This window comes from Portunus trituberculatus, chromosome 25 (genome assembly GCF_017591435.1).
Source record: "Portunus trituberculatus isolate SZX2019 chromosome 25, ASM1759143v1, whole genome shotgun sequence".
NCBI lineage: Eukaryota > Metazoa > Arthropoda > Malacostraca > Decapoda > Portunidae > Portunus > Portunus trituberculatus.
The window spans coordinates 7,045,734-7,071,916 of NC_059279.1; the positions used below are offsets into that span (position 1 = coordinate 7,045,734).

General features: G+C 39.3%; 1 protein-coding gene across 1 annotated transcript in view; it reads right to left on the reverse strand.

Annotated features, from left to right (window-relative positions):
• Positions 1 to 25,927, reverse strand: part of LOC123508960 — a 37,118-nt gene extending 11,191 nt beyond the window's left edge. Inside the window, 14 exon segments of the mRNA XM_045263034.1 lie at positions 5,751 to 5,824; positions 6,509 to 6,732; positions 9,194 to 9,374; positions 10,488 to 10,626; positions 10,928 to 11,084; positions 11,568 to 11,981; positions 13,479 to 13,600; positions 15,700 to 15,828; positions 16,876 to 17,007; positions 18,435 to 18,623; positions 20,113 to 20,209; positions 20,835 to 21,899; positions 21,901 to 22,682; positions 25,778 to 25,927. Coding sequence (XP_045118969.1) covers positions 5,751 to 5,824; positions 6,509 to 6,732; positions 9,194 to 9,374; positions 10,488 to 10,626; positions 10,928 to 11,084; positions 11,568 to 11,981; positions 13,479 to 13,600; positions 15,700 to 15,828; positions 16,876 to 17,007; positions 18,435 to 18,623; positions 20,113 to 20,209; positions 20,835 to 21,899; positions 21,901 to 22,682; positions 25,778 to 25,808 — 3,736 coding nt within the window. The 5' untranslated portion in view covers positions 25,809 to 25,927.
• Positions 25,928 to 26,183: the final 256 nt, after the last annotated feature.

Here is a 26,183-nt window from a genome sequence, read left to right on the forward strand (position 1 = left end):
TATATATATATATATATATATATATATATATATATATATATATATATATATATATCCCTAACGCGGGTTTCCCTAAAGCAGTTTTCCCTAACGCGGCATAATATAAAAAGCCATTTTAGCCCTTAACGCGTTTCTGCTTCCCTAATGCGCAGCATTGCTGCGCACGCCAAACCCACGCACACTCCCACTACCACCCGTGTTCGTTATTCCTCACCCTGCCCTCGCTGCGTTGAGTTCTTCCCTTGCTTCAGAGAAGATAATATGCCGTACTCCAAGTTTTCTGTAAACAACCCTCGTCGCAAGAGGGTGGCCATGACCTTACAAGAGAAGGGGACTTGCTCTCTGCTATGGAATCTTTTAAAGCCTCAAGGAAGCATTCTAGGTCCAATTTTATTTCTGATATATATATCAATGACATTTCTGATCTTTTCTCTGAAACTAAAAGCATCTTGTTTGCCGATGACATGACACTTTACTTAACAGGTCCAAACCAAAATGAACTTGTAGTGAATGCGAATCATGAACTTAAAAAACTTTACCAGTGGTGTCTATGCAACAGATTAACAATTAATACTGAAAAAACCTACTTTATGTTAATCACTACTACAAAAACACCTCATTTGATAAATTTAAAATCAACAATGAAATTATTTCTAAAACAAATAGAATACGATTTCTTGGTGTCGATTATGATGATTCATTATTATTTAAACATCACATACATAATCTTACACAAAAAATATCAAGACACATTGCCTTACTATATCAAATAAAAGATATCATGCCTTCTAATGTACTAAAATCAATATACTATGCACACATTTATCCACTACTTACTTACTGTAATCCCATTTGGTGTACAACATACACCACCTATCTAACCCCTTTAAGATTATTACTGAAAAATATTGTAAGAATTATTACTAACAATGATTATTTAGCACATACTAATTCACTATTCAAAGAAACAAAAATCTTAAAACTGGATGATATAACAAAAATAGAAATAGCTAAACTTATGTATAAGAATAAGAATGAAATGCGTGACCTCCTCCCATCTCATAATTATAGTACCCATCACCGCAACAACCTTAGCTTTCCTATTCATCGTTTATCAAAATTTCAACATTCAACAACTTATTTTGGTCCTGTAACTTGGAATACTATTCCTAAAGAAATTCAAGACGCTCCTTCCCTCAATACATTCAAAAGCCGATTGAAACACAATATCATAATGACATATTAACTAACTTACTTTTCTTGTCCTGCCTCATTAAGCCAGCATATAAGTAAAACTCAATTCACTCCCGAATACTAGCTGAGATCCAACATGTTTGTAAAGCTAAACTATCCTACAAATGAATTATGTATATGAAATTATTAAATTAGTATATCTTACCATGTGTATGTCTGCTCATATATTGTATTTATATATAAAATTGGAATGTCTGTATGTCTGTATACATGAACAAATTGTACACCTCCTATGAATAGCCATCCATTCTTTTTATTGTCTTATGTAATATACGAATCTTAATTATCTTTTGTGTAATATATGAATCTAATACTAGGATGTTATATATAGTTATAATAATGTCATCATTACAGCAATAGATATTGTTGCCCCAGCCAGATTGTTTAATATTTTTAAGGACATTTTTTTCATGCCTAAAAAGCTATGCTTTATATAGGCTAGCTTTAGCTATATATGTACCTACAGTATATAATTCTACATGAAAGCAAATACATATTTGTATGTTTATATAGCTAATTGCTATAAATAAATGTTTCAAATGTTTCAAAGACAAGCTGATGGAGGTGGACCACAAACAGGACAGATCAGCTGCTGCAATTGCTACAATCCAGTGTGCCATGGTCCCCTACACTACTGTTTATAATCAGTATTTAACCCTTATACCCCGCCATAAAATGAGTGGGCGATTTAAAAATACGTAGATAAAAACGGGTTGCAAATTGCAAAAAGATTTTCCTTGATTCCTTTAGTGTTCAGTCTAATTATTTTAACAAACACTGCCACAATTATATATCATTAGAAAGCTTAGAAGTTGCTCTTTCTTGTGGTATAAAAATTAGTGACCAAATTTAACTTATACATGTATGAAAAAATCAAACAAAAGTGAAAAAAATTGAGGGCAAGATAAACTTATAAAGGTATTCTTTTATTTCCTTCATTTTTGCCAAGAAAAAATCAGCAAAGCTCATGATTTCTGTATCATTTTGAAAGATAATGAGTTGCCTTTGATATAATGTATTCATTATGAAAAATAAAGCAAGCAGATAAGCATAATGTAGTATAATAAAAATGAAGACTTGGAGGAGAGAATGAACAAAGAATGCAAAGAGGTTTCTCTCTCTTACCAATTGGATTCACTAATTTTTAAAAAATTTAGAAGGTATAAAATGCTTCTTGACATGACTTATTCATAAATACAGAAAAAAAAAAAACAGGAACTATCCAAAAAATTATCATTTGAAAATGGTAAACCAATTGGAAAAAAATGTATTCAAAACTTCCCCACAAAAATAATAATGGTAACATTTCAAGCTAATCATGAATGGTGTAAAAATGTGGAAAAAAAGGTCAAGTGAAGTGTGCAGCCTACCTATTCCTATAGCTTCTTATGGTAGGATGGGAAGCATTCTGGGCAAAATCCCTTGTTACACTTGGGGCACATGTAACAAGTTCTGACACGTTTTGGATGAGGAGCAGCACAGTCTCTCTTCTTGCCTACAGGTAACCTTTTCATATCATGATCAATATCTGGTGGTGATATTGCATGACTAGGACCTGCTGCTGGCTGGGGTGAGAGTCTGCTGGCTTGGATTTGCACCTGAGTGCGGCGAACCTTGATAGGCTTTGGTGTAGAGTATTTGTCAGCAATTGATTAAATTATGTTGACCATGAACTGGTATCTTGAAAGAATGGGTTTATGAGATGTGTTTTTTTTTATATGTTATGTAACTGTTAAGACAAGCTGTACCAAACAAGGAAAAAGCACTCTTTGTTGTCCATTTCAATGTTTTTCTTTCACCAAGGTATGCATACAGCTTTGTGTCTTTCAGGTCGACACCTCCCATTACCTTGTTATAGTCTGCAACAATGCAAGGTAATTCCTTGTTTCCTTTCCGTGGCCTTTCCACAGTAGTGAACCCTGCTTTGGCCACTGTAGAGAGAAGCACAGGGGTCTTTTTGCCATCCCTGTATGCTACACAGAGTAAGGGTCCTTTTCTTCTCTCTGAAACCTGATGTTGCCCTAACTTTGCACATACAGCTTCATCAGGCAGACCTTTCCTGTTTACCCTAACTGTGCCTGTCGCTGTAGTATGTTTCTGTCACAAGTCCTCAAACAATTTAGGTGAAGAAAAGTAATTGTCTAAGCCAAGATGGTAACCACGGTAAATGACATCTGCCTTACCTAGAAGCCTCATCACAAGATCATACGTGACACCCTCTTCCCTGACTGGTAAATGGTTTTTTTTCTTTGTACACCTCAAAGGTTACAGTGTATCCTGAATCAGCTTCACACAAACACCACACCTTCAACCTAAAGCGTGCGTGATGCTTATTAAGCATATACTGCCTCAAATTAGGGGTTTTACCCCGGAACCCAATAATGCTTTCATCAATAGAAATTCTGTGTGTCCTGGGATATAATTATCCTTGAACACTTTCTGAAAATGATCTATAAGGGGTTGGATTCTGTATAACTGATAAGCAGGGTCTTCTTTTGGAGGCATTTTTCAGTTGTCATTGAAATGAATAAACTCTAGCAGCAGCTCAAACCTTTCCCTGCTGAAGTGAGCACTAAACCAGTGTTAGAACAGTCCCAGTATGATCTGAGAGTTTGTTTCCTAATTAGTCCCATATTCATTATGACTGCTAAAAAAGTCATAAACTCTCCTGGCTCTGTCTTACCTTGTTTGATCCATAAATGGACCAAAGACCTCGGCTTTTCATGTAGGTACGTGGCATTTTCATGAATCCACTGTTCTGCATATCTGTTCGTTTCCATGACCATCTTGTCTATTATATCACTAGTAAAATACATTCTGAAATACTCAGTAGGCATGGCATCACTCTTGGGTGGATGTTTGAGTCCACTGGCTCCTGTAAAAGGAACAGGAGGAGGCCCAACATCACCTTGCACTGACGCCCACCCTCCCGTCTGCACAGTCTGTGCAGACGACGCATCAGCTGACTGGCTTGCCTCACCATCACTACTATCACTGCCACTGCTTGCTGTGACAGTAGCAGAATCATCATCACTTTCTACTTCCCTGACAGCTAAATCGTCTAGATCTATTTCTTCTTCACTGGTGTCGGCATAGTCATCAAATTCAACTTCTTCTAGGTCAGAAACACAGAGCGTCACCACTCCCTCCTCATCTACCTCCATCATGCCAGCTGAACCTTGCCCTCTTATTTAAGCCAAGAAAAATACAAAAATAACAAATCTCAGTATTGTCATGCATTGTAAAATGTTACTGCAGTACTTATCTACCAATGGAAATGCATGTCTATCCTCTGTCTCGCCTAGAAATTGGTAAAAATTTATATAACACAGCAAACTCGCGATAGCGTACTTGCCTGAATCACGCCTGCCGCCTGCACAGCTTCATAAACAAATGCTTGTAAAAGCTGACCCGTGATTGGCAAAGCGTCCACCATCTTGAAAATAATGGACCAATCACAGGCCTTGATGTATGAAAGATAGCCTCAAACATAAATAAACTCTACGTCATAAAATAAGTGCAGAATTTGAAACGCGCCACGATCGTGCCTACCAGGGTCTACCGTATAAGCCATGAATGTGCCTACTGGGTTATAAGGGTTAAACAAAGGATAGCAGCAAATGATCACCAACTACTTCAACGCCCGGGATGCCCGTAGTTCCCCCACCCCCAGCCCAGTTGAAGAAAAAGAAATTGATGACATCATTGCAGTGATTGAGGATGATGATGTGGTGTCCGTGAGTTTGGAAGGCTTTCAAAGTGATGATAATCTAGACGATTCAGACTCTGAATGATAAGTGTCAGTGTGTGTTTATATTTTTTTTGTTAACATGTTGTACAATTAAAGTGTTGCAGAAAGTTACAGTGTTTCACTAAAATTGATGTTACTATACAGTAGTATCATGTTGGTATAAATCCTTAACTAGTAGCATGTCTAGCTATTCTCTCTGAGTACCGCAAGGTAAGTTTTTTGGTGGAGGAACTTCAAATATTGGAGGCTCTGGTACCAGTTGGAATTTTCTCCATAGGAAACCATTATTATTTGATGCTTCCCTAATGCGATATTCCCTAACGCGGCACGCCTACGGTACATATTACCCGCGCTAGGGAAATCAGTTGTGTGTATATATATATGGGAAGTGCTGTTCAGCTTCCACCCATTAGTGGCACAGGCAATTTTATTTATAGTAGTACCCATATTAGGGCCCATATCACCACCCAAGTGCAACTTTGGTGTAACCACCTAGAACCTGGGAATTATGGTGACATGTAGGTAACTTTAAACCACTTGACAAATGGCAAAGTTTCAAAATGGTACATATCATCAGACAAAAAGATAAACAGACAGGAAGGTAGGTAAGCAGATAGACAGGTAGAAAGATAGATCAATAGAAAGGTGGACAGACAAACAGCTAGACATGAAGCTGGATGAGTAAGCAGCAAGATAAGATGCAAGCCATGGAAGTAATATACATGACACCTTTGTATTGACTCACCCTCTCCTGGTTGTGGTGTGTCGCTGGTCATGTCCTGCCGTGAGTCACTGCCATCAGTTCTCCATGGACCCAGGCTGTAAAACAATCCCTTATCACCATGCACACAAAGACACACACTACAATATTTATACTAGCATTTCAATCAGTTCCCTCATTATCATTCATATAAATAATCTTGCTACAGTGAACATATTAGCAGGTCACATAATATTTCTAACTACTATTCATAAAAAACTTGGTAGAATGAGTATACAAGCCCTTCACTATATAAAGAATCTTCCTAGAGTGAATATATCAGCATTAGTTTTTTAATCACCAAACATTCACTATCACTGTGATGAATATACTTGTCTTTGTAGGAGTATATCAATATTTTCCTCATTACCATCTTGCTAGCATATATATACAGTAAACCCTCAATATAATGGATCTCGATACACCGGATATCGGATATAACGGACAAAAAATCTGACTAGACAAACCCTCACTATAAAAAATTTTCATCTATTATAGTGAGGACGTCGTCCCATAACATGCTGTCACAGGAACTCCATGTGTTGTGCCGCAGGAGCGGGATGGCGGTGGGTATAAATACCAGACAAAGTTCAGGATATACTGGATCTGTCCGGTATTTCCATCTGATATAATGGATCCTCAGTTATAATAGATCTTCGTATATAATGACAGACCCATCTCCATATCGTTCATTATATTGAGGGTTTACTGTATTAGTACACTACTTAAATCATCTTCCCAACCTGTGTGAGGGAGACAGTGAGGAAGGAGGCGTCGGTGGAGAGTCAGGTCTTAGACAAACTTTCGTGTAATCCTCCACCCAAACCTTCTTCCCTGAGTGACCTTCCTCTTCCTCCGAGTCAGAAGATGAGGATGAGTAGATGGGATCGTGTGCCAGTGGTTCATACGGCTCGGAAGGAATCCATTTGTTTGATGCCATGTTCTCCTTGTTCTCCCAGTAACAGTTCTGCAGTGACGAGGGTGAATTAGCCTTCCAGATTCAACTACGACTGGTCTGAGCTTGTCATTTTTGGTTAATACATGGTTGTAGTGAGAAGAAAAACTATTGATAACTTTGAAAAGCCGTATCTATTCAATCATTCCTTTTTGCTTCCAGTATTATTGTTCATGAGTGAGAAAGAAAATACAAGACAGAAAAAACAAAAATGAAGAAACAAAACTTCAAAACAAAGAGGGAATACGAGAAGGAATAGATATGAGAGAGAGAGAGAGAGAGAGAGAGAGAGAGAGAGAGAGAGAGAGAGAGAGAGAGAGAGAGAGAGAGAGAGAGAGAGAGAGAGAGAGAGAGAGAGAGAGAGAGAGAGAGAGAGAGAGAGAGAGAGAGAGAGAGAGAGAGAGAGAGAGAGAGAGAGAGAGAGAGAGAGAGAGACTCTAGAAAAAAAGACTAATAAAGAACAGGCACAAAAATAAAAAAAACAAAATAAAGACATTAAAAAAATAACACTCATGCATGCACATACACACACAAGCACAAAACCAAACAACACACACAGTAGCACAATGCAGCCTCACCAGACAGAGAAACTTACCAGCACCACAGACACACAAACAAAATCACTCAACACCACGACACAACCTTAACAGAGAAACTTAGCACCACATAGACATATAGACAAAACATTAATCTATCCTGAATAGGAAGATTCTTAAACATCTGTCACTTCACAATTTTCTATCTGATTGCCAGTATGGCTTCCGTCAAGGTCGCTCTACTGGTGATCTGGCTTTTCTTACTGAGTCTTGGTCATCCTCTTTTAGAGATTTCAGTGAAACTTTTGCTGTTGCATTAGACATATCAAAAGCTTTTGATAGAGTCTGGCATAAAGCTTTGATTTCAAAACTGCCCTCCTACGGTTTCTATCCTTCTCTCTGCAACTTTATCTCAAGTTTCCTTTCCGACCGTTCTATTGCTGCTGTGGTAGACGGCCACTGTTCTTCTCCTAAATCTATTAATAGTGGTGTTCCTCAGGGTTCTGTCCTGTCACCCACTCTCTTTCTATTATTCATTAATGATCTTCTTAACCAAACTTCTTGCCCTATCCACTCCTACGCTGATGATACCACCCTACATCTTTCCATGTCCTTTCAGAGACAACCAACCCTTCAGAAAGTCAACAGATCACTCAGGGATGCTACAGAATGCCTGACTTCTGATCTTTCTAAGATTTCTGATTGGGGCAGAGAAAATCTAGTAGTTTTCAATGCCTTAAAAACTCAATTCCTCTATCTATCTACTCAACACAACCTTCCAGACAACTATCCCCTCTTCTTCAATGACACTCAACTGTCTCCCTCTTCCACACTGAATATCCTCAGTCTGTCCTTTACTTATAATCTTAACTGGAAACTTCACATCTCATCTCTTGCTAAAACAGCTTCAATGAAGTTAGGCATTCTGAGGCATCTCCAACAGTTTTTCCTGCTGCTCCAACTGCTTACTCAGTACAAAGGCCTTATCCACCCCTGTATGGAGTACTCTTCACATGTCAGAGAGGGTTCCTCTCACACAGTTTTATTAGATAGGGTGGAATCAATAGCTTTTCATCTCATCAACTCCCCCTCCTCTGACTGACTGTCTTCAGCCTCTTTCTTATCACTGAAATGTTGCATCTCTTTCTATCTTTTATTGCTATTTTCATGCTAACTGTTCTATTGATTTTGCTAACTGCATGCCTCCCCTCCTGCGGCCTCACTGCACAAGGCTTTCTTCTTCCTCTCATCCCTATTCTGTCCAACTCTCTAATACAAAAGTTAACCAGTATTCTCAATCATTCATACCTTTCACTGGTAAACTCTGGAACTCCCTACCTGCTTCTGTATTTCTGTCTTCCTATGACTTGTCTTCTTTTAAGAGGGAGGTATCAAGACATTTGCTCCCTAATTTTGGCTAATGCTTTCTATCTTCTAGAAAACCAGCACCCAGGTGGGCCTTTTTCAATTTTTTTCCTTGGCTGGCCCTCTCTCCTAAAAAGTCTCACTAGACAGAGGAACTTACTACTACCCACACCCACACCCACACCCACACATATACACCGCGTAGTGTAGTGGTTAGCATGCTCGACTCACAATTGAGAGGCCCGGGTTCGAGTCCCAGCGTGGCGAGGCAAATGGGCAAGCCTCTTAATGTGTGGCCCCTGTTCACCTAGCAGTAAATAGGTATGGGATGTAACTCGAGGGATTGTGGCCTCGCTTTCCCGGTGTGTGGAGTGTGTTGTGGTCTCAGTCCTACCCGAAGATCGGTCTATAAGCTCTGAGCTCGCTCCGTAATGGGGAAGACTGGTTGGGGTGACCAGCAGACAACCGAGGTGAATCACACACACACACCCACACACACACGCACACCCACACCCACCCAAACACACACACACACAACTCGACTACACCCTAGCACCACAGGACAGCCTCACCGGACAGAGGAACTTAGCAGCGCCGGCCTGGATGATGGAGACAGTTGAGGGCGGCATACAAGTGCACTCTGGGTGGAAGAGACACAGACACTTGAGGCACTGAAGGCACGGCACTGACCCGCCACCCAAGGGACAGTTGCCGGTGCAGTGGAAGGTGCGTTGACGGGCGCTTCCTGTTAACCTGGTGACGATGAGAGCAATGATGGTAGGTAAGAAAACAATAGATAGAACATATACAGGTAATTATGATACTATTATGTAGATTTGCATGTACACTCCTGTTAACTTCATAATAGAGACAGTACATGAGAAATACAATTAGATTAATATATAGATTTTAATAAACACAAATGATAGCAATGATAATAATAATTTTAATAATAATAATAATAATAATAATAATAATAATAATAATAATAATAATAATAATAATAATAATAATAATAATAACAATAATAATAATAATAATAACAATGCATGTAAAAGTCTGCTAACCTGGTGATAGTGACAAATAATAACAGCAGTAATAAAACTGTAGACGAAGATAGCAATAGTCATATTAACACAAATGAAGACCAAGCTGATTATGATAGATGCAAAAGATCAAAATAACAAAAATAATAATGGTAATAATGGAATAACAGATAATAACCAAACTCTATAAAAAAAAGAAGATAACAATTAATAAGAACCAAAATAATAATAGCACATAAATTAATCTACACATATGTCCTTGTAGCAGAATGACCTTCTTTAACCTTCTCTATTCATCTGTGTAAACTGATGGTCTATGGTCTATTCCTATCCCTACACTGGCAAAACATACAATAATCTCTCCAACAGTTTGTCTACCATTGCCCAACATACAGAGATAAATACACACATTCATCTGCTATCTGGTAAACTCTGGAACTCCCTGCCTGCTTCTGTATTTCCATCTTCCTATGACCTGAATTAAGAGGGAGGTTTCAAGACATTTATCCCATTCTTTTGACTAACTCCCACAGATCTGTTAAGGGACTGGCATTTATGTGGGCCTGTTTTGTGAATTAAGAGGAAGGTTTCAAGACATTTATCCTATTCTTTTGACTATCTCCTACAGATCTGTTTGGGGACTGGCATCTAAGTGGGCCTTTTTTGTTCATTAATTTTTCTTGTCGTTAGCCAGATTATACACTCTTACATCAAAAATAATAAATAAATAAATAAATAAATGGAATCAACACTCTGAAAAATTAATGTAAACAGTCACCAGTGTACATAAAAGTTGTCATTGTCAGTGTCACATCCTTACATTGGTGTCAGGATCTTGGGAGGGCAGGGTGGCAGGGTGGCGAGGTGGCCTGTGGTGACAATTGGGTCCTTGGTCTTCCTTGTCTGCTTAGCTCTGGGTGTGGGTGTTGGGAGTATTGGCCGCTGCACCACGTTCATCACTGTGGGATAGAACAAAACGATCACCATTGCCGTCCTATCTATAATTCTTCCCTTCTTCTACTACCACCTATCTACCACTACTGTTATAATCTATCACTGTCATTTACCCATTAATATCTACCACTACAATCTATCTTCCATTGCTATCACTATTCTTTTTCATTATTTTTCTTCTGCTGGCATCTGACTATTGCTTCCTTCCTGTTAGTGTGTATCATATTTTCTTCCAATATTGCGCATGTGTATCATATTTTTCTTCCAATATTGCGCAATGGAAAGCACATAGTCACTAATTCTTACCGTGCATTGGTGGCTGGGGCTTGAGGTGCCACATACCTGAGGTGACTGGGAGTGCCGGCAAGATGGCAGGTGGTGGTGGTGGTGGGGGAGGCGCAGGCCGGAGAGGGGGCTGACCTGCACCACCTCGGCCTGCGCTCTTCTTCATCATTATGGGAACCTGCGAAGACAAGGACAGTAAACAAACAGGACAAACATAAGCAAGCTGAATCTTAGTCTACAACAGATTTATGTTCTTTCATCAAATATACAAATTGGTAATAAATAAATAGAACACAATAACGTATAAGTGGAAAGTAAATAAACCATGCACAATACTATTAAAGGACAAAACATAAGTGGATAAATGTGGTACTAAAATGTGCTTATATTCTTTCATCTTATAACTACATATTCAAATCATCATCATCATAAAAAAAAAAAAAAAAAAATATATATATATATATATATATATATATATATATATATATATATATATATATATATATATATATATATATTTTTATGATGATTTGAATATGAGAGAGAGAGAGAGAGAGAGAGAGAGAGAGAGAGAGAGAGAGAGAGAGAGAGAGAGAGAGAGAGAGAGAGAGAGAGAGAGAGAGAGAGAGAGAGAGAGAGAGAAACAAAAAGCAATATTCACGACAGGCGTGGTTCTCATGCGCGCTCGTTTCTGCTGCGCCTCTTCAGGATTCTTGCGTGGCCGACCCCTTCCTCTCTTCTTTGGCACCGGCACATCACACACAAAAGACGGCTTGGTAATCGTGGCACTCGTCGCACTCCCTGACGTTACCACAGCTGCAGGAGTTGAGGTGGTGGCTGGTGTACTTGTGACCCCTGGGAGAGCAGGGACAGGTGGTGCTGGCAGTGGGGCAGGTGCTGATGGTGGTCTGGTGGTGTGTGGTGACTTGACTGGTGAGGTCTTGGGGAAGGAGGTGATGGTGAAGACTGGTAAGGCCTTGGGTGTGGTGATCTGTGAGGATGCTGAGGATTTTGGTGTAGAGGAGGGTGAGGAGCCGGGTGTGGCTTGGTTTGGCTTGCGTCGAGGAGGTCCTGCCTGTAAATATTATGAAGTGTTAGCCTTTTTCCTTATTCACTTCTTGATTGCTACTTAATACACCTTTCTATAATTGCCCATCACTCTGAGACACCTTTCCAATCTTTGAACAGGTTAGACATTGCAAAATAAGTTCTTTTCATTGCTAACTTTATACATATCATTGTCTGTTACCTTTTTTCCTCATTATTCACTTCTTGATTGCTACTTATACATCTTTCTCTAATTGCCCATCACAACTTTCTACAACCATGTCCAATCTTTGAACAAGTAAAAAAATTGCAAAATACTTTCTTTTTCATCCCTAACTTCCTTGCAGATCCTTATTAAGACTTTAAACATTGTCTCTGGTGAGGATAATTGTTTTGTGCTGCAGTGAGATTTAGAGTTAACTGGTGTAATTCACTGTTTGATCTGCTGCAGTCTCTGACGAGACAGCCAGACATTACCCTACGGAACGAGCTCAGAGCTCATTATTTCCGATCTTGGGATAGGCCTGAGACCAGGCACACACCACACACCGGGACAACAAGGTCACAACTCCTTGATTTACATCCCGTACCTACTCACTGCTAGGTGAACAGGGGCTACACGTGAAAGGAGACACACCCAAATATCTCCACCCGGCCGGGGAATCGAACCCCGGTCATCTGGCTTGTGAAGCCAGCGCTCTAACCACTGAGCTACCGGGCCGTGTTTGTGTAAAGTATTTGTCAGGAGTGGGAGTGTGTGTGTGTGTGTGTGTGTGTGTGAGAGAGAGAGAGAGAGAGAGAGAGAGAGAGAGAGAGAGAGAGAGAGAGAGAGAGAGAGAGAGAGAGAGAGAGAGAGAGAGAGAGAGAGAGAGAGAGAGAGAGAGAGAGAGAGAGAGAGAGAGAGAGAGAGAGAGATACAATCCTATCACCTCAAGCACACTTCCTACTTGCAAATATTAGGAATGTGTTCAGTTTTTCGTCTTACTCCTATCTTTTAATGAATGAAAGGTTGGGAAAAATAAAAGACATAAGATTATCGCCTACAACACAATCTCCCAACACAATAATACTTCCTGCATGAAAATGTTTGGATATAGTAAACTTCCTTCCTCATGATCAACTTTATGAAAAATCGAGACAGAAGAAATAAAAACACACACACAGTAACCTTTCACCTCAATCACTCATCCCTTTCTCTGATAAACTCTGGAACTCCCTGCCTGATTCTCTATTTCAACCTTTCTATGACCTGAACTCATTTAAGAGGGAGGTTTCCAAGACATTTATTCCACTCTTTTGGCTAACTCTCTAAGACCTGCTTGGGAACTAGCATCTAAGTGGACCTTTTGTTTAATCATTTTATGTTACCCTTAACCAGATCTCCCCCTCTTACATAAAAGAGAGAAAGAAAAAAAAGAAAAGGAAAAAAAAAAAAAAAAAAATCACCAATAGTACTTCAACACCAGCACTCCATGCCACCAACAACAAAACCACCACAAGTAAACAACACTCATGATATACTCACAGCACCACCGATATTCTTGTTTGAGGCGTGTCGGATCTGCTCATACTCCTCAGAGACTCCCAGGGGCTCTTTAATCCATGTGAAGTTCTTGAGGGTGAGGTCCTTGATGCCAGCTCGTAACACTGCAAGAGGGGAGGATGTATGATGCTTTACTGACACACACACACACACACACACACACACACACACACACACACACACACACAGCTATTCCCACATTCCTTTTGCTGGCAGAGACTGTGACTTGGAACATGTTTTAATCACAACAGCATCACCAGAGTTGCCTTTACTCTTAACAAATCAACTTTAAAAAACATATATAGAGTATGGGAGTCAGAAACAGCCATATATATAAGGATGTTGGTAGGACTGAAATGAGAGGTGATAGGAATGACAGAGATGATGATAGGGATGGAAAAAAAAGAAGCACAGAGGAAGATGCAAGTAACAGAAATACCAGGAGACTTGTACGTAGCATTGAAGGATTGAAATGAAAGATGGCAAGATTACTAAGGGTGATGGTAGGATTGAAATGAGAGGTGATAGAAATTATAGAAATAATAATAAGACTGAAAAGAAGGAAGCACAGAGGAAGATAAAGATGCAGAAATACCTAGAGGAGACTTGTATATAGCGCCTACAGGCGGTGTCGCACTAGCACTTTTTCCGTCGATTAATGTGATTTCCGTCTGGTTTTCAACGTTCCGCATGAACTTATCGCATGAATTTGTCAGACGATAGGGATCGTTTCCGTCTGCAAATTTTCTGCCTTTGTTTACATACCAAGACCAAGACCACAAGACTTGCCGAGTCTCCTCAACCTGCTTCTACGTGCATTGGTTCTACCACTAACCATGAACGCATCCATGCACGCTTTTTGGCTTGTTTAGTTCGTCTAAGTTTCGTAATACACAGTATTACGTTCAGAGCAGCGTATCTTTGCCGCAGCGTGGCCCCCATGTTTGTTTACATTGTGTTGGCGGGAAGTGATGATGAAACACCGTTTGTGTGTGACAGGCCGCAGCCAAAATATTGTCGATTTTCTGAAAAACGACGGAAAAAGTAGACGGAAAAAGTGCTAGTGTGACACCACCTTAAGGATTGAAATGAAAGGTGGTAGATAGAATGGTAGAATTGAGCCGAGTGATAAGACTGACAGAAATTATGATAAGGCTGAAAAAAAGGGAACACAGAGTAGAGAAGACTTCCACAGAAACAATGATAAAAGTGATGGCTGGACTCAACAGGTAGTGGTTTAATGAAAATAGTGTTGATGGGATTGAAAGTAGTGGTAGTTATACTGAAAGGAGTGACAGAAGGAATAATAGGAGTGGTGGCTGGAGTAAATAAAAGTGATGGATTAATGATAGGGTGATGGTGGGAGTGAAAATAAGTGGGAATTGAAAGGAGTGATGGTGAGATTAAAGAAGAAAGTGATGGAATGGAAGAGGAAATGGGTGAATGAAAGAAATCATATGACAAAAAAAGAAAGTGCTGAAAAGTTATGCATAATAATAGAAAGGGTAAAAATAAGATAGAAGCTACAGGCTCTTGTCCCAATCTGATCCCGCAAAACTTAACATCCTTTACAAAATCTAGTATGTTTCCTTCAGCATAAAAAAACAAGAATTATACATTGTTTTAAGACGAGGACTCTAAAATCACATGTAACCTCTAAAAAGAATGAATAAATAAATGAAAAAAAAAGAGAGGAAAAAGTAGATATATAAAATGAGAAAGAGAAATAATCATATAGTAATATATTAAAAAAAAAAAAAAAAAAAAAAACTTACATAATACTGAAGGATAAAGACTATAAAATCACACCTTACTTCCAATAAAAAGAGAAAGAGAAAAAAAATATATAAAAATGAGACTTATGACAGAAATAATCAAACAAAATTAAAAGCCTAAAAAAAAAACGATAACTTTTCACATCTTCAGTACCATGATGCATTTCAATATTCATTCTGCTTACTATCTGGTGATTCTATACAGCTTCAGAAACTCATGTGGGGTATTAAAATAGTAAAGACTCTGACCATTAATCTTTTGACCTCCATAGACCATTCCTAATGCAAATAAAATCATCTAAACATACCCAAAACTTAAGGTAAAAAAATGCTTCCCATGTACTAAAGGGGTTAACGAAAACTTTGAATATACACTTTATAATCAAACACAAGAGACCCAGACACCACTTCAGTCCCTCGACACTCACAGTAGTCCTCTATCTCAACACGGGAGCGAAGTTTCTTGTCAGACGGAGAGTAGTAGTAGATGTCCGCCCTGGCTCCTCCTGCCTTGCTTGGGTTTTGTGTGGCTCGGAAGACAATCTCTCGCCGCCAGCCTGCCACGGAACACACATAAATATTACAGTATTTCTCAAAACTACCACAGAACACACATAAGTAATATAATACCTCTCAAAACTACCACAAGACAATCACATGAGTAGTACAGTATTTCTTAAAACAACACAGAACACAGACAAATAGTACAGAACTTCTCAAAACTACCCCAGGACCCACAAGAGAAGTACAGTACCTCTCAAAACTATCTTACCCTGTTCACTGCAGTATAACAAATGAACAGCACCAAAAGCAATGTATGGAATGTTTATATGCATCTACAAGAAGAGAAGTGAATAAGAAGGTAGTTTCTGGTCAGTACAATGTTGAGAGGTTATTGTGAGAGAGAGAGAGAGAGAGAGAGAGAGAGAGAGAGAGAGAGAGAGAGAGAGAGAGAGAGAGAGAGAGAGAGAGAGAGAGAGAGAGAGAGAGAGAGAGAGAGAGAGAGAGAGAGAGAGAGAGAGAGAGAGAGAACTGCAGAAACCCTTACAAAATAAATCTAGGCTCTCTTTTTAATCTATTAATTTTATTGGATACAGCATCACAAACAGACTTTCCTTAACTCATTTTCATTCCTGGTTCACACTCTAGCTTCTATAATAATAAAAAGCTTCTAACTATCCTGTTCTTAGTAACCAACTTGCCTAAAGACATACTTGCTTCAAAAAGACTAACTATGGTATGTATCCTGACAACAAAAGAGTCACTAAGTTAAAAGGGAACACAAGTCAGTTCACCTGCATTCTGTCCATCCCTCTAATGCAAGAGTTAACCAGTACTCTCAATCATTCATCCCTTCCTCTGGTAAACTTGGGAACTCCCTACCTGCTTCTGCATTTCCATCTTCCTTTGACCTCAACTCATTTAAGAGGAAGGTTTCAAGACATTTATCCCATTCTTTTGACTAACTCTCTCAAACCTGCTTAGAGACTGGCATCTAATTGGGCTTTTTATGTTTGTGTTTGTTGTTCTTGGCTAGATTTCCTTCTTTCACTAAAAATAAAAACATAAAAATACCAATCTAGTCAATTTTTCGAGATGATTACCTTGTTTGAAAGCCTCCAGGTAGTTGGCCAGGTCAGCAGGTGTGGGGACGTGGGACTTCTTGGAGCGGGAAGTTACACGGGCACTTGTCTGGATGTCGCTTGGAGACTCGGCTCGTGGGCTGCAGCTGGACACTGTTGGAGGAGAGGTGTTGCTGTGAAGCCTTCATATCTATTCTCTCCTGGTTCTCTGGTTTATTTTCATTTGACAGGTGGTAGATGCTTTATCTAATTGTCTATACTCTTCTAGTTCTGCTATTTCTTTTCTGGGGGTAGGTAAACCTTTCATACAATAAACTGTACTCTCTCTTATTTCTGTTTTTTTCTTTTTTGACAAGTAAATCATCCATAAAAGAAACTAGTTCACTCTTCTAGCTCTCCTTCTGTTTCTTTTTAGTGGGAGGTAAACCTTTAATATAACAAACCATACTCTCAGTTCTGTTTTTTTTTTTTCTCATTATTATTTATTTATTTTATTATTATTATTTTTTTTTTTGGGGGGGTGGGGCAAAAGGTAAATCATTCATAAAAACAAACTAGTAAATTCTTCTAGTTTACCTTGTTTCTCTTTTTAAGGAGGTAAACCTTTCATATAATATACAATACTCTCTTAGTGCTGCTGTCTTTTTCTTGATTTTTTTTGGGCAGAAGGTAAATCATTCATAAAACAAACTAGTATACTCTTCTAGTTTTCCTTCTAATTCATTTTAGTGGGAGGTAAACCTTTAATATAACAAACCATACTTTCTTTCTTAATCAAGTTTTTTTTTTTTCATGGGGTCAGACAGTATATCATTCATAAAACAAACTAGCATACCCTTCTAGTTTTTTTGCCTTTTTTTCCAGAGAGGTAAGCCTTTTAATATAACAAACAATACTTTCCTACTTCAGCAATTTTTTTCTTTTTTGTGTGAGAGAAAGGTAGGAGTGGCAATTTGAACAAGCCTTTCCTTTAGAACTTTGTGGCTCTAACACTGGAAAGGAGATGAAAGATGGAGTGAAAGTGGAAGAAGATGACCAGAAAGATATAGAGGTGAAAGAATGTGTGGGTGATAAAAACAATGCCATGGTAGAGGTGAAGGAGATGGTGAAGGGGAAGATTTGATTCAGCAAAATAGATGAATGAAGCACTCTGGGGAAAGTCAGGTTAATACTCAGCACTCAGCACTAACACAGCAAAGTAAATAAAAGAAAAACTGGAAAAACTAAGGTCAGAGGTCAGCACTAACACAGCACACTAAACAATGAAAGGATTAATACAGAAGCAAGTCAGCACTCAGCACTAGCACACCAAATATTAAAGAATAGGGGAAAATGAGAAATAAGTCAGCACTCAGCACTAAGATACCACAAAGAGAAATGAGATACAAATTAGCACTAAAGCACCCCTGAAGAAACCCACAGGGGGAACAGAAATAAATCAGCACAAAAAAAAAAATAAATAAATAAGTAAAATAAATAAATTAAAAAAAAAACATAGGGGAACATAAACAAATCAGCACTCAGCACTAACATACCAAACAAAGCACAAGGGGGAATAGAGACAAGTCAGCAATCAGCACCTTTGATGAAGAGGTCGGTGCTGCTGGCCCTGGAGCTGCTGTACTGAGAGAGACAGTCCCGCTGGTCTTCAGGGTCCACGGAGTCTGTCTCACTGGTCATTGCCGACTGCCTGCCTCGCTCACCACCACCATCACCACCGCCGTCACCACCAGCACCAGCACCACCACCTCCTTGCAGTTGTGTGGGGTCTGGGGAAGTTGTTCATTTTATCAAACTTCACCTTTTTATTGCAATGTAAGTTCCTATTTCCTTGCCATGACTGTCTTAGGTTTGTATTTTTTGTCTTTCCTTCCATGGCCGTCAATTGTGGGAGGGACGTGAGTGACATGTTTTCCTCACTTTTAAGGCTGGGGGGGGATATAGTATCATTTGTCTCCCACACTTTTTGTAGTTCGCTGTCTTAACATATACAATAATTTCAGTTAAGCAATACTACTATGTTAGCGCAGCCAGAACAGACCATGGGACATTATTAAATTTCAAGTAGCACAAGAAGACTATAATATGCCTCAACATACACTGCATGTGGCCTCAAAATGTCTCAGATAATAGCAAATTTCACTATTTCTTGTCCCTACTTGCATTCTTATCTTTCATTTTCTTTCTCTTATATGATGCAGGACATTGGACAATTTAATACAGTATAACTTATCCTATCTCAGAAACTGCTTGGCTTCCTAATATGATACAAGAAAAAAAAAACTTAACACTACAGGGATAAAAAGTGCTGAGCAAATTACCCACGTGTCATCATTTTTTATCAAAAGCTAACACAACCTCTCCTAGTCTAACCTAACCCATCTCAGAAATTCTTTGGCTCGTTATTCTGATATAAGCTAAAGGGTAAACCACTGGATCTGAAGGAATGAGAAATACTGAGATACTGAGAATGTCATTGTAGTTACCTCTCATCAAAATGTAACCTATCTCCACAGACACTAACTTATCTCAGAAACTTAGCTGGCTGACCTTACAAAAGCCAGACATATAAACGCTGTAGAGAAAACAAAGTATTTATCTCTTATCAAACTTGAATTTGTTACTCTATTCTACTTCATCTTAGAAATGAATGACTAGTTAATCTTATGTGAACTCTGGAACTCCCCACCTGCATCTGTATTTCCACCTTCCTATGACCTTAACTTTTTTAAGGAGGTTTCAAGACATTTATCCCATTCTTTTAGCTAACTCTCTCGAACCTGCTCAAGGACTGGCATCAAAGTGGGCCTTTTTTGTTTAATCACCTCTGTTGCGCTTGGTTAGATTTATCCTCATATATATATAAATTAATAATAATAATAAAAAGCCATAAAACCATGCAAATAATAAATGTAACTGTATCTGTCTCTTACACAAACCAGATAAAACATTACACCTCAGAAAGTAAGAGACACCAAGAAACACCAAGAAGGAAGCAGAGAGAACATGAGTGACACATACCTTACCCTCGATCTCACCTCAGAAACCTAGATCGCTAACTTTATACAAACCTTACACATTACACCTCAAGAAACATCAAGATGGAAGCAGAAGAAGGAACAGAAGTGACACAATATCTTAAATAACTCATCTCAGAAACTTGGCCAGCTAACCTCACACAAGCCACATAAAAGAATAAGAAACCAAAAAACATCAAGAAGGAAGTACAAGGGAGATGAAAGACAAGACCCAACGTACTCTCACTGTCCTCCTCTGAATCCAAGTAGACGTCCTCCACTCTGAGGGGCACCTTCATCCTCTTGGCCGCTGCTGCTGTGATGATATCCTGAGCCTTCTGTAGGGGCCGAGAGAAGCAGTGTTACGGGTGCTGGAGGAGGAGGAGGAGGAGGAGGAGGAGGAGGAGGAGGAGGAGGAGGAGGAGGAGGAGGAGGAGGAGGAGGAGGAGGAGGAGGAGGAGGAGGAGGAGGAGGAGGAAATGGAAAAGGAAAAGGAAAAGGTGAAGGAGAAGGAGGATGAGGAGGCAGGCAAGATTGATTTGATTTTATGGTTACGTAAGAAGAAGAAGAAGAAGAAGAAGAAGAAGAAGAAGAAGAAGAAGAAGAAGAAGAAAAGAAAAAAGAATAATAATAAGAAAAAAACAGACAATAGATAAAAGGAGGAAGAAAGAAATGAGAAAAAGATAAGGAGGAGGAAGAATAAGAACAAGAAAAATAAGAATAGGAACAGGAACAAACAAAAAGAACAGCAAAAAAAAAAGAAAACAAAGAAAGAGAAAAAGCAAATACTAGCAGACATAAACAAAATGATGAACAACACCAAAAAAGCAAACACAAAAATAAATAAATAAATATGAAACGAAAATCAACCAAATAAAACCAAATGCAGAGAGAGAGAGAGAGAGAGAGAGAGAGAGAGAGAGAGAGAGAGAGAGAGAGAGAGAGAGAGAGAGAGAGTCCTACCATTGTATCCATCGAGGCTTCAGAGTCTGTCTCGGAGTCTAGCATGGTGGCAATAGATGGCGCTGGTGGTTGAGGTGCTGTTGAAGATTCCCTAGGCTTCTCCTTCACCTCTTCCTTCGTCTCTACAGCATCATCATCTTCAGCCACACATTCCTTCACCTCTACATCTTTTTCACTTCCCACCTTCGCTTCATCTTCCTTCTCAGCGTTAGAAGATGTTTGTTTTTCTTTGTTTTTGTTTTCATCGTCTTCCTTTTTCACATCTGCTTCTGTCATCTTCTCCTCCTCCTCTTTCTCCTTCTCCTTCTCTGGTGTGGTTTCTGTGTCACAATGGGGTTCTTTAGCAGTCTCCTCTTCCTCTTCCTCCATTTTAATTTCCTTTTCTGCTTTCTGTTTATCAGTGTCTATTTCATCCTCTACTTCTTTTCCTACATGCTCCTCTTCCTCTTCCTCAACTTCCATTGGTCCCTCTTCCTCTTTGTCCTCATTCCTCTTCAGTTCTTTCTCCATTTTGGGTTCCTGTGATCTAATTGATTCCATTTCCATGGTTCCTGTGTCACTTTCATCACTTTCCTTGTGGGTCTCCGTTGTCTCTAGCTTCCCACTGTCTTCCTCTTCATCATCCTTCACACCTATTTCCATGGGCTCCACCTCACTCTTGTCTGATGATTTGCTGTTTGAACTCTTGCTGCTGTCTGTTGTGTCACCTTTCGTACTCTCTGTGTCTTCTGTTTCAAGGTCTTCTACAGGTTTCTCATCTTTGCTTTCCTCTGGTTCTGAATGTACACTTTCATCACCAATTTTCATATTATTATCTTCCTCTTCTTCTTCCTCCTCCTCCTCTTCCTTTTCCTTCTTTTCTTCAGCACTTAAGGTCTTGCTTGGTTTCTCTTCAGGTTCACTTCTCTCTTCAATCTTCTCATGAACTGGTGTGCTGTGGCCGCTACTCTCCCGACTCTTACTGTCTTCCTTTTCATGTACTAAGTCTATCTTGTCCTTTCTATCAACCGTTATTTTGTCTTCCTTACTGGTTTCAACTGTTTCCATTTTCTCTTCATCCTTTTCATCAAGATCCAGACTTTTCTTCTCTCTTCTCCTTTATGCTTCTCCTTCTCAACCGGTCTGTTCCCTCTCTCCTCGTCTTTGTCTTCAGCTCGGACTGGTGGTTTAGAGAGGTTGTCTCTTGTCTGATGGCAAACTCCCCTTTCTTCCCAGTGGTTATCTTGATACTCAGTGGCATTGCTGGGCTGTACACAACATGACTGCCTCCATCCTCACTCAGCACTGCCCCTTCATACTCAATGCTGGAGCCACTGCGATCCTGGTCATCATCACTGTCGTCATCATCGTCATCACTATTGCTACTGTCATCTTCCTCGTCTTCACTCCCATCCTGGTTCTCTGGGCTTGAGTGGCTAATGTTTATGTCATCATCGTTTCCCATCAACGTTGCATCATCATCTACTTTCTTCTCCCTGCTTGAGAACACGAGGTCCTTCTCCTCTGAGCCATCTTCCGAGTCCTCACTGTCTTCACTCGATGACTGGGCGTGTGGACTGCTGGGGGTGGCCTTCCCCTCCTTAGCTTCCTCTGGCTTCGGACTGAGGGACTCAACATCACTGTCAGAATTTGAGGAAAGACTCTGTGGCTGTTGAGGAGGTGCAGGAGCTGGCACAGGCTGACTCTCAGTGACAGGCTTAGTGGCGGTGGTGGTGGTGGTATTAGTGGTGATGCCGCGGTAGGGCACAGGTGGACACGAGTCATCTTCACTGTCATCATCTGAATCAAAGATGCTGGGGATCCTGGTGACTGGCCTTCCCTCTCCAGACATGGCTGTGGTGCCTCCTACTGGGGAAGAGACACAGCTTTATTAGGTTAGGTTAGGATTTATAAGGAAAAAGGAAGATCAACGGGGAAAACAGAAAGTAAGATGGTAAGGTGGTATAACTGCAAAGGATGGGAGTTACACAGCAAGATGCAAGGGATGGAAACTTGGAAACCATTGGAAGAGACTTATACATGGTGCCAACTCTAAGGAAACCAGTTTATTTGAGGTTAGATTTAAACACTTACTGAAGATTGCACATAAGCTTCACACAATTCAAGAGTAACTAATGCTATAAATGAATCACCATCATCTCCTTTTACGTTCATATTTTCCTGTAGGAGATTGAAGAGATTATGCGTCCCTTCTAGTTTTGCAGTTGTTGATCAAGACAATTCTACTGAAAAACTATAGAGATATTACAGAAAATTACTTACAGAAAACAATATTAGGATAATAAAAAAAAAAAAAAAAAAAAAAGTGAATCTCTGTCTGTGTGACCATTCTGAGGCTAAATCCACAATCTCACACACACAAAGCCTAAGAATGCAAGTCCCCAGCAGCTTCCATCACAATGCTAGGCTCAGTAACAGGTAGTGATGCTGCTGATTCAGGAAACACCCACGGAAACTAGTAAAAAAAGGCATGCAAACAAATATCAACAAAAAAAAAGTCAATCTTAACAATTCAATAAACAAAATAAGAAAATAGAGAAACACCCACAAGAATTAGTCAAAACAGAAAGAACAGGCAAACAAATAGAGAAAAAAAAAGCTGATTTCAACAATTCAATAAACAAAATAAGGAAGATCATTGGGAGTGGCAGCAAAGGTTCATCCCATCCATAATAATTATTGAGCTGAGGAGTTGTGACTTTGCCTCAGAACATCATGGTGCTGTCATACAAAATCACATAACACCACTAACTACCCCAGGCATTACTCTGCTTTATGAACAGCGTACCTGGGAGTGTGATTGCCAGTTCTTGCATCAGCACCTTTAGTAATAGGTATGACAACTTTGAGAGAGATGCACAGAGAAAGAGCATCACAATCAGCATACAGTTACCTAGTGTCTTTAAAATCAACAGGATGAGTAGTGAAAAGTATCCAGTCTTTCTGTACACACTATGATTTCGTTGCTTCACGGAATCCTCTCCCCTAAATGTTAGTTTGCACACAAGACACATTTTCTCCTGAGGTTAGTGAGCCCACAATACTTTCATCATACTTTAATCGCTAAATATCTAATTGTTAAGCATTTGTATCTCTCCTCACTATATCAAGTCCCCTTTACACGCTGCACTTGTTGAACTGTTGACTGTTAGGAGTGTAATCTTTCTTAATACAAGCTGACATCATTTTCTTTTCAGTTAATGTGTTTTTTCCTCTCTAAAATTATACTCATCCTTTTTCTCTTTTACTAATGTGTATTTTCCTTTATAGTCACACTCTTATATTGTTTTTCTATTCTGTCCATGTATACTTCACTTTACTCACACTTTATCCTCCTTTTCTCTTCTGTCAATATGTATTTCTCTCTAGTCACACTCTTAAGCTCCTCTACTCATATTCTTACATTCCTTTCCTCTCATCTACCAAAATTGACATCACAAATCCTTTACTACCACAAATAAAACAACATTAAGGAGGACCTGATTAATGCAATCTTCCTTCAAACTCAAGACAAAACAGTATCTCCTAAGGTTTGTGCAACAATTTTTTTCTTCACCTTCTTAAATTCAGCAATACCAAATAAAGGTCACCTGACACTATCTCATTTTTAACTCATCTCATTGTTAAACTTACGTGACTCAATTCACCTTAAACCGGTCAGCTTTATTTCATTTCAAACTTGTCTCACACTGCACTTAACTGATTCATTTAATTTTAAACTTATCTCCTTCTAAACTCATCTGATTCAATTCATCTTAAACTCACCCTATTCATTTAACTTTAAACTCACAAGACTATCTCATTTAAAACTCATGACAACACAGAATATTGAAAGTGGCCCTGCCTGACACCCAACTCAACACAGGCCAAGCTAATCATGACTAGAAAACCTCAGGGTATACAACACAAGAAACACAGACGTTGATGTTATTTCAGTATTACCCTAAGAAAAAACAGTATATTATATAACTATGGGCGCTGTCCTAATATACACGCCTCCTTCACTTTCCTTGTTTCCCACCTCCTCCACACACATAACTGAAGCCACGCTATTGATCAACAAGGGAGAGTAAGAGAAGAGCTAATAAATGGAGGAAGTGGGATTAAAACAGGAGATAGAAAGAAAAATGGATAATAAATAGATGAAATGGAAATAAAACAGGATAGAAAGGAATAACACAAGAGATAGAAAGAAAAATTAATAATAAAGAGGAATAGCAAATGGGAATGGAAATATGATGATAAACAAGGAAATAGGAGAAAATGATAATAAAACAGCGGATAGAAAGAAAAATGGACAACAGACAAGGGAAGAGGATTCCCTATTCCATTATTCGTTATCTTCTTCCCTTGTCCGTTATCCATTTTCTTTCTATCCTCTGTTTAATTATCATTTCCTTCTATTTCCTTATTCATTGTCACATTTCTCTTCCTGTTTTCTTCTATTCCTTTATTCATTATACATTTTTCTTTCTATCTTTTGTGTTATTCCTTTCTATCCTGCTCTATCTTAATTTCCTCTTCCATTTTTCTTTTTTATCTCCTGTTATAATCCCACTTCCTCCATTTATCATCTCTCTTCTCTCTCTCTCCTTGTTGACTAATAGCGTGTCTTCATATAAGTGACGTCAAATCAGCTGGGTGGAGGGAGAGCTGGGAAACGAGGAGAGCGGGCGGGATGTGTATATTAGGACAGTGCCTAATTACTTTCCAGGGTTATCGTGAAATGACATTAACGTTTTGTTTTGTTGCTTCTTAATTATTCATCATTTCAAAATCGGATCACACTGAAATGACATCAGCGTTTTGCGTTCTAACTTCTAATCATCAACATTTTTATATACGAGACAACACCGAATCTTAAGAGGTCACCATACAAGACACGCAGCACAGCACAGGTTAGGAGGAAGGACTGACCGGTGACCGCTACTGCAGGAACTCACTCAAAGCAGGACATGCAACTCTTCCAAACATGTCCCATCACGTGTAGACTGCACGACGTCTGTAACCTCGCCTCTTGCACCATACTACACGCCTCCCGCGCCCTGTCACACACGCCACACAACTCTATAGCCACTCTGGAAGCATTGGGGATTAATAACACACCTGATTAGTCCAAAATTACGAAGAAAATGCCATCCGGCCCCACTCGCCGTCCAGTTTGTAAACGTAAACAAAAACAAACTCATCCTCGCAGTGTTGCCACGCTTCCATGACTAATTTTCCCTACAGCCAAGGTGATTTTCCCCTACATTACCCTACGCTCACAAATCGTGATTATATACTGAAATAAAGACTACACATGCAAAAAAGAAAAAAAATGTTTACTTACATGCTTAGCAGGTTGAT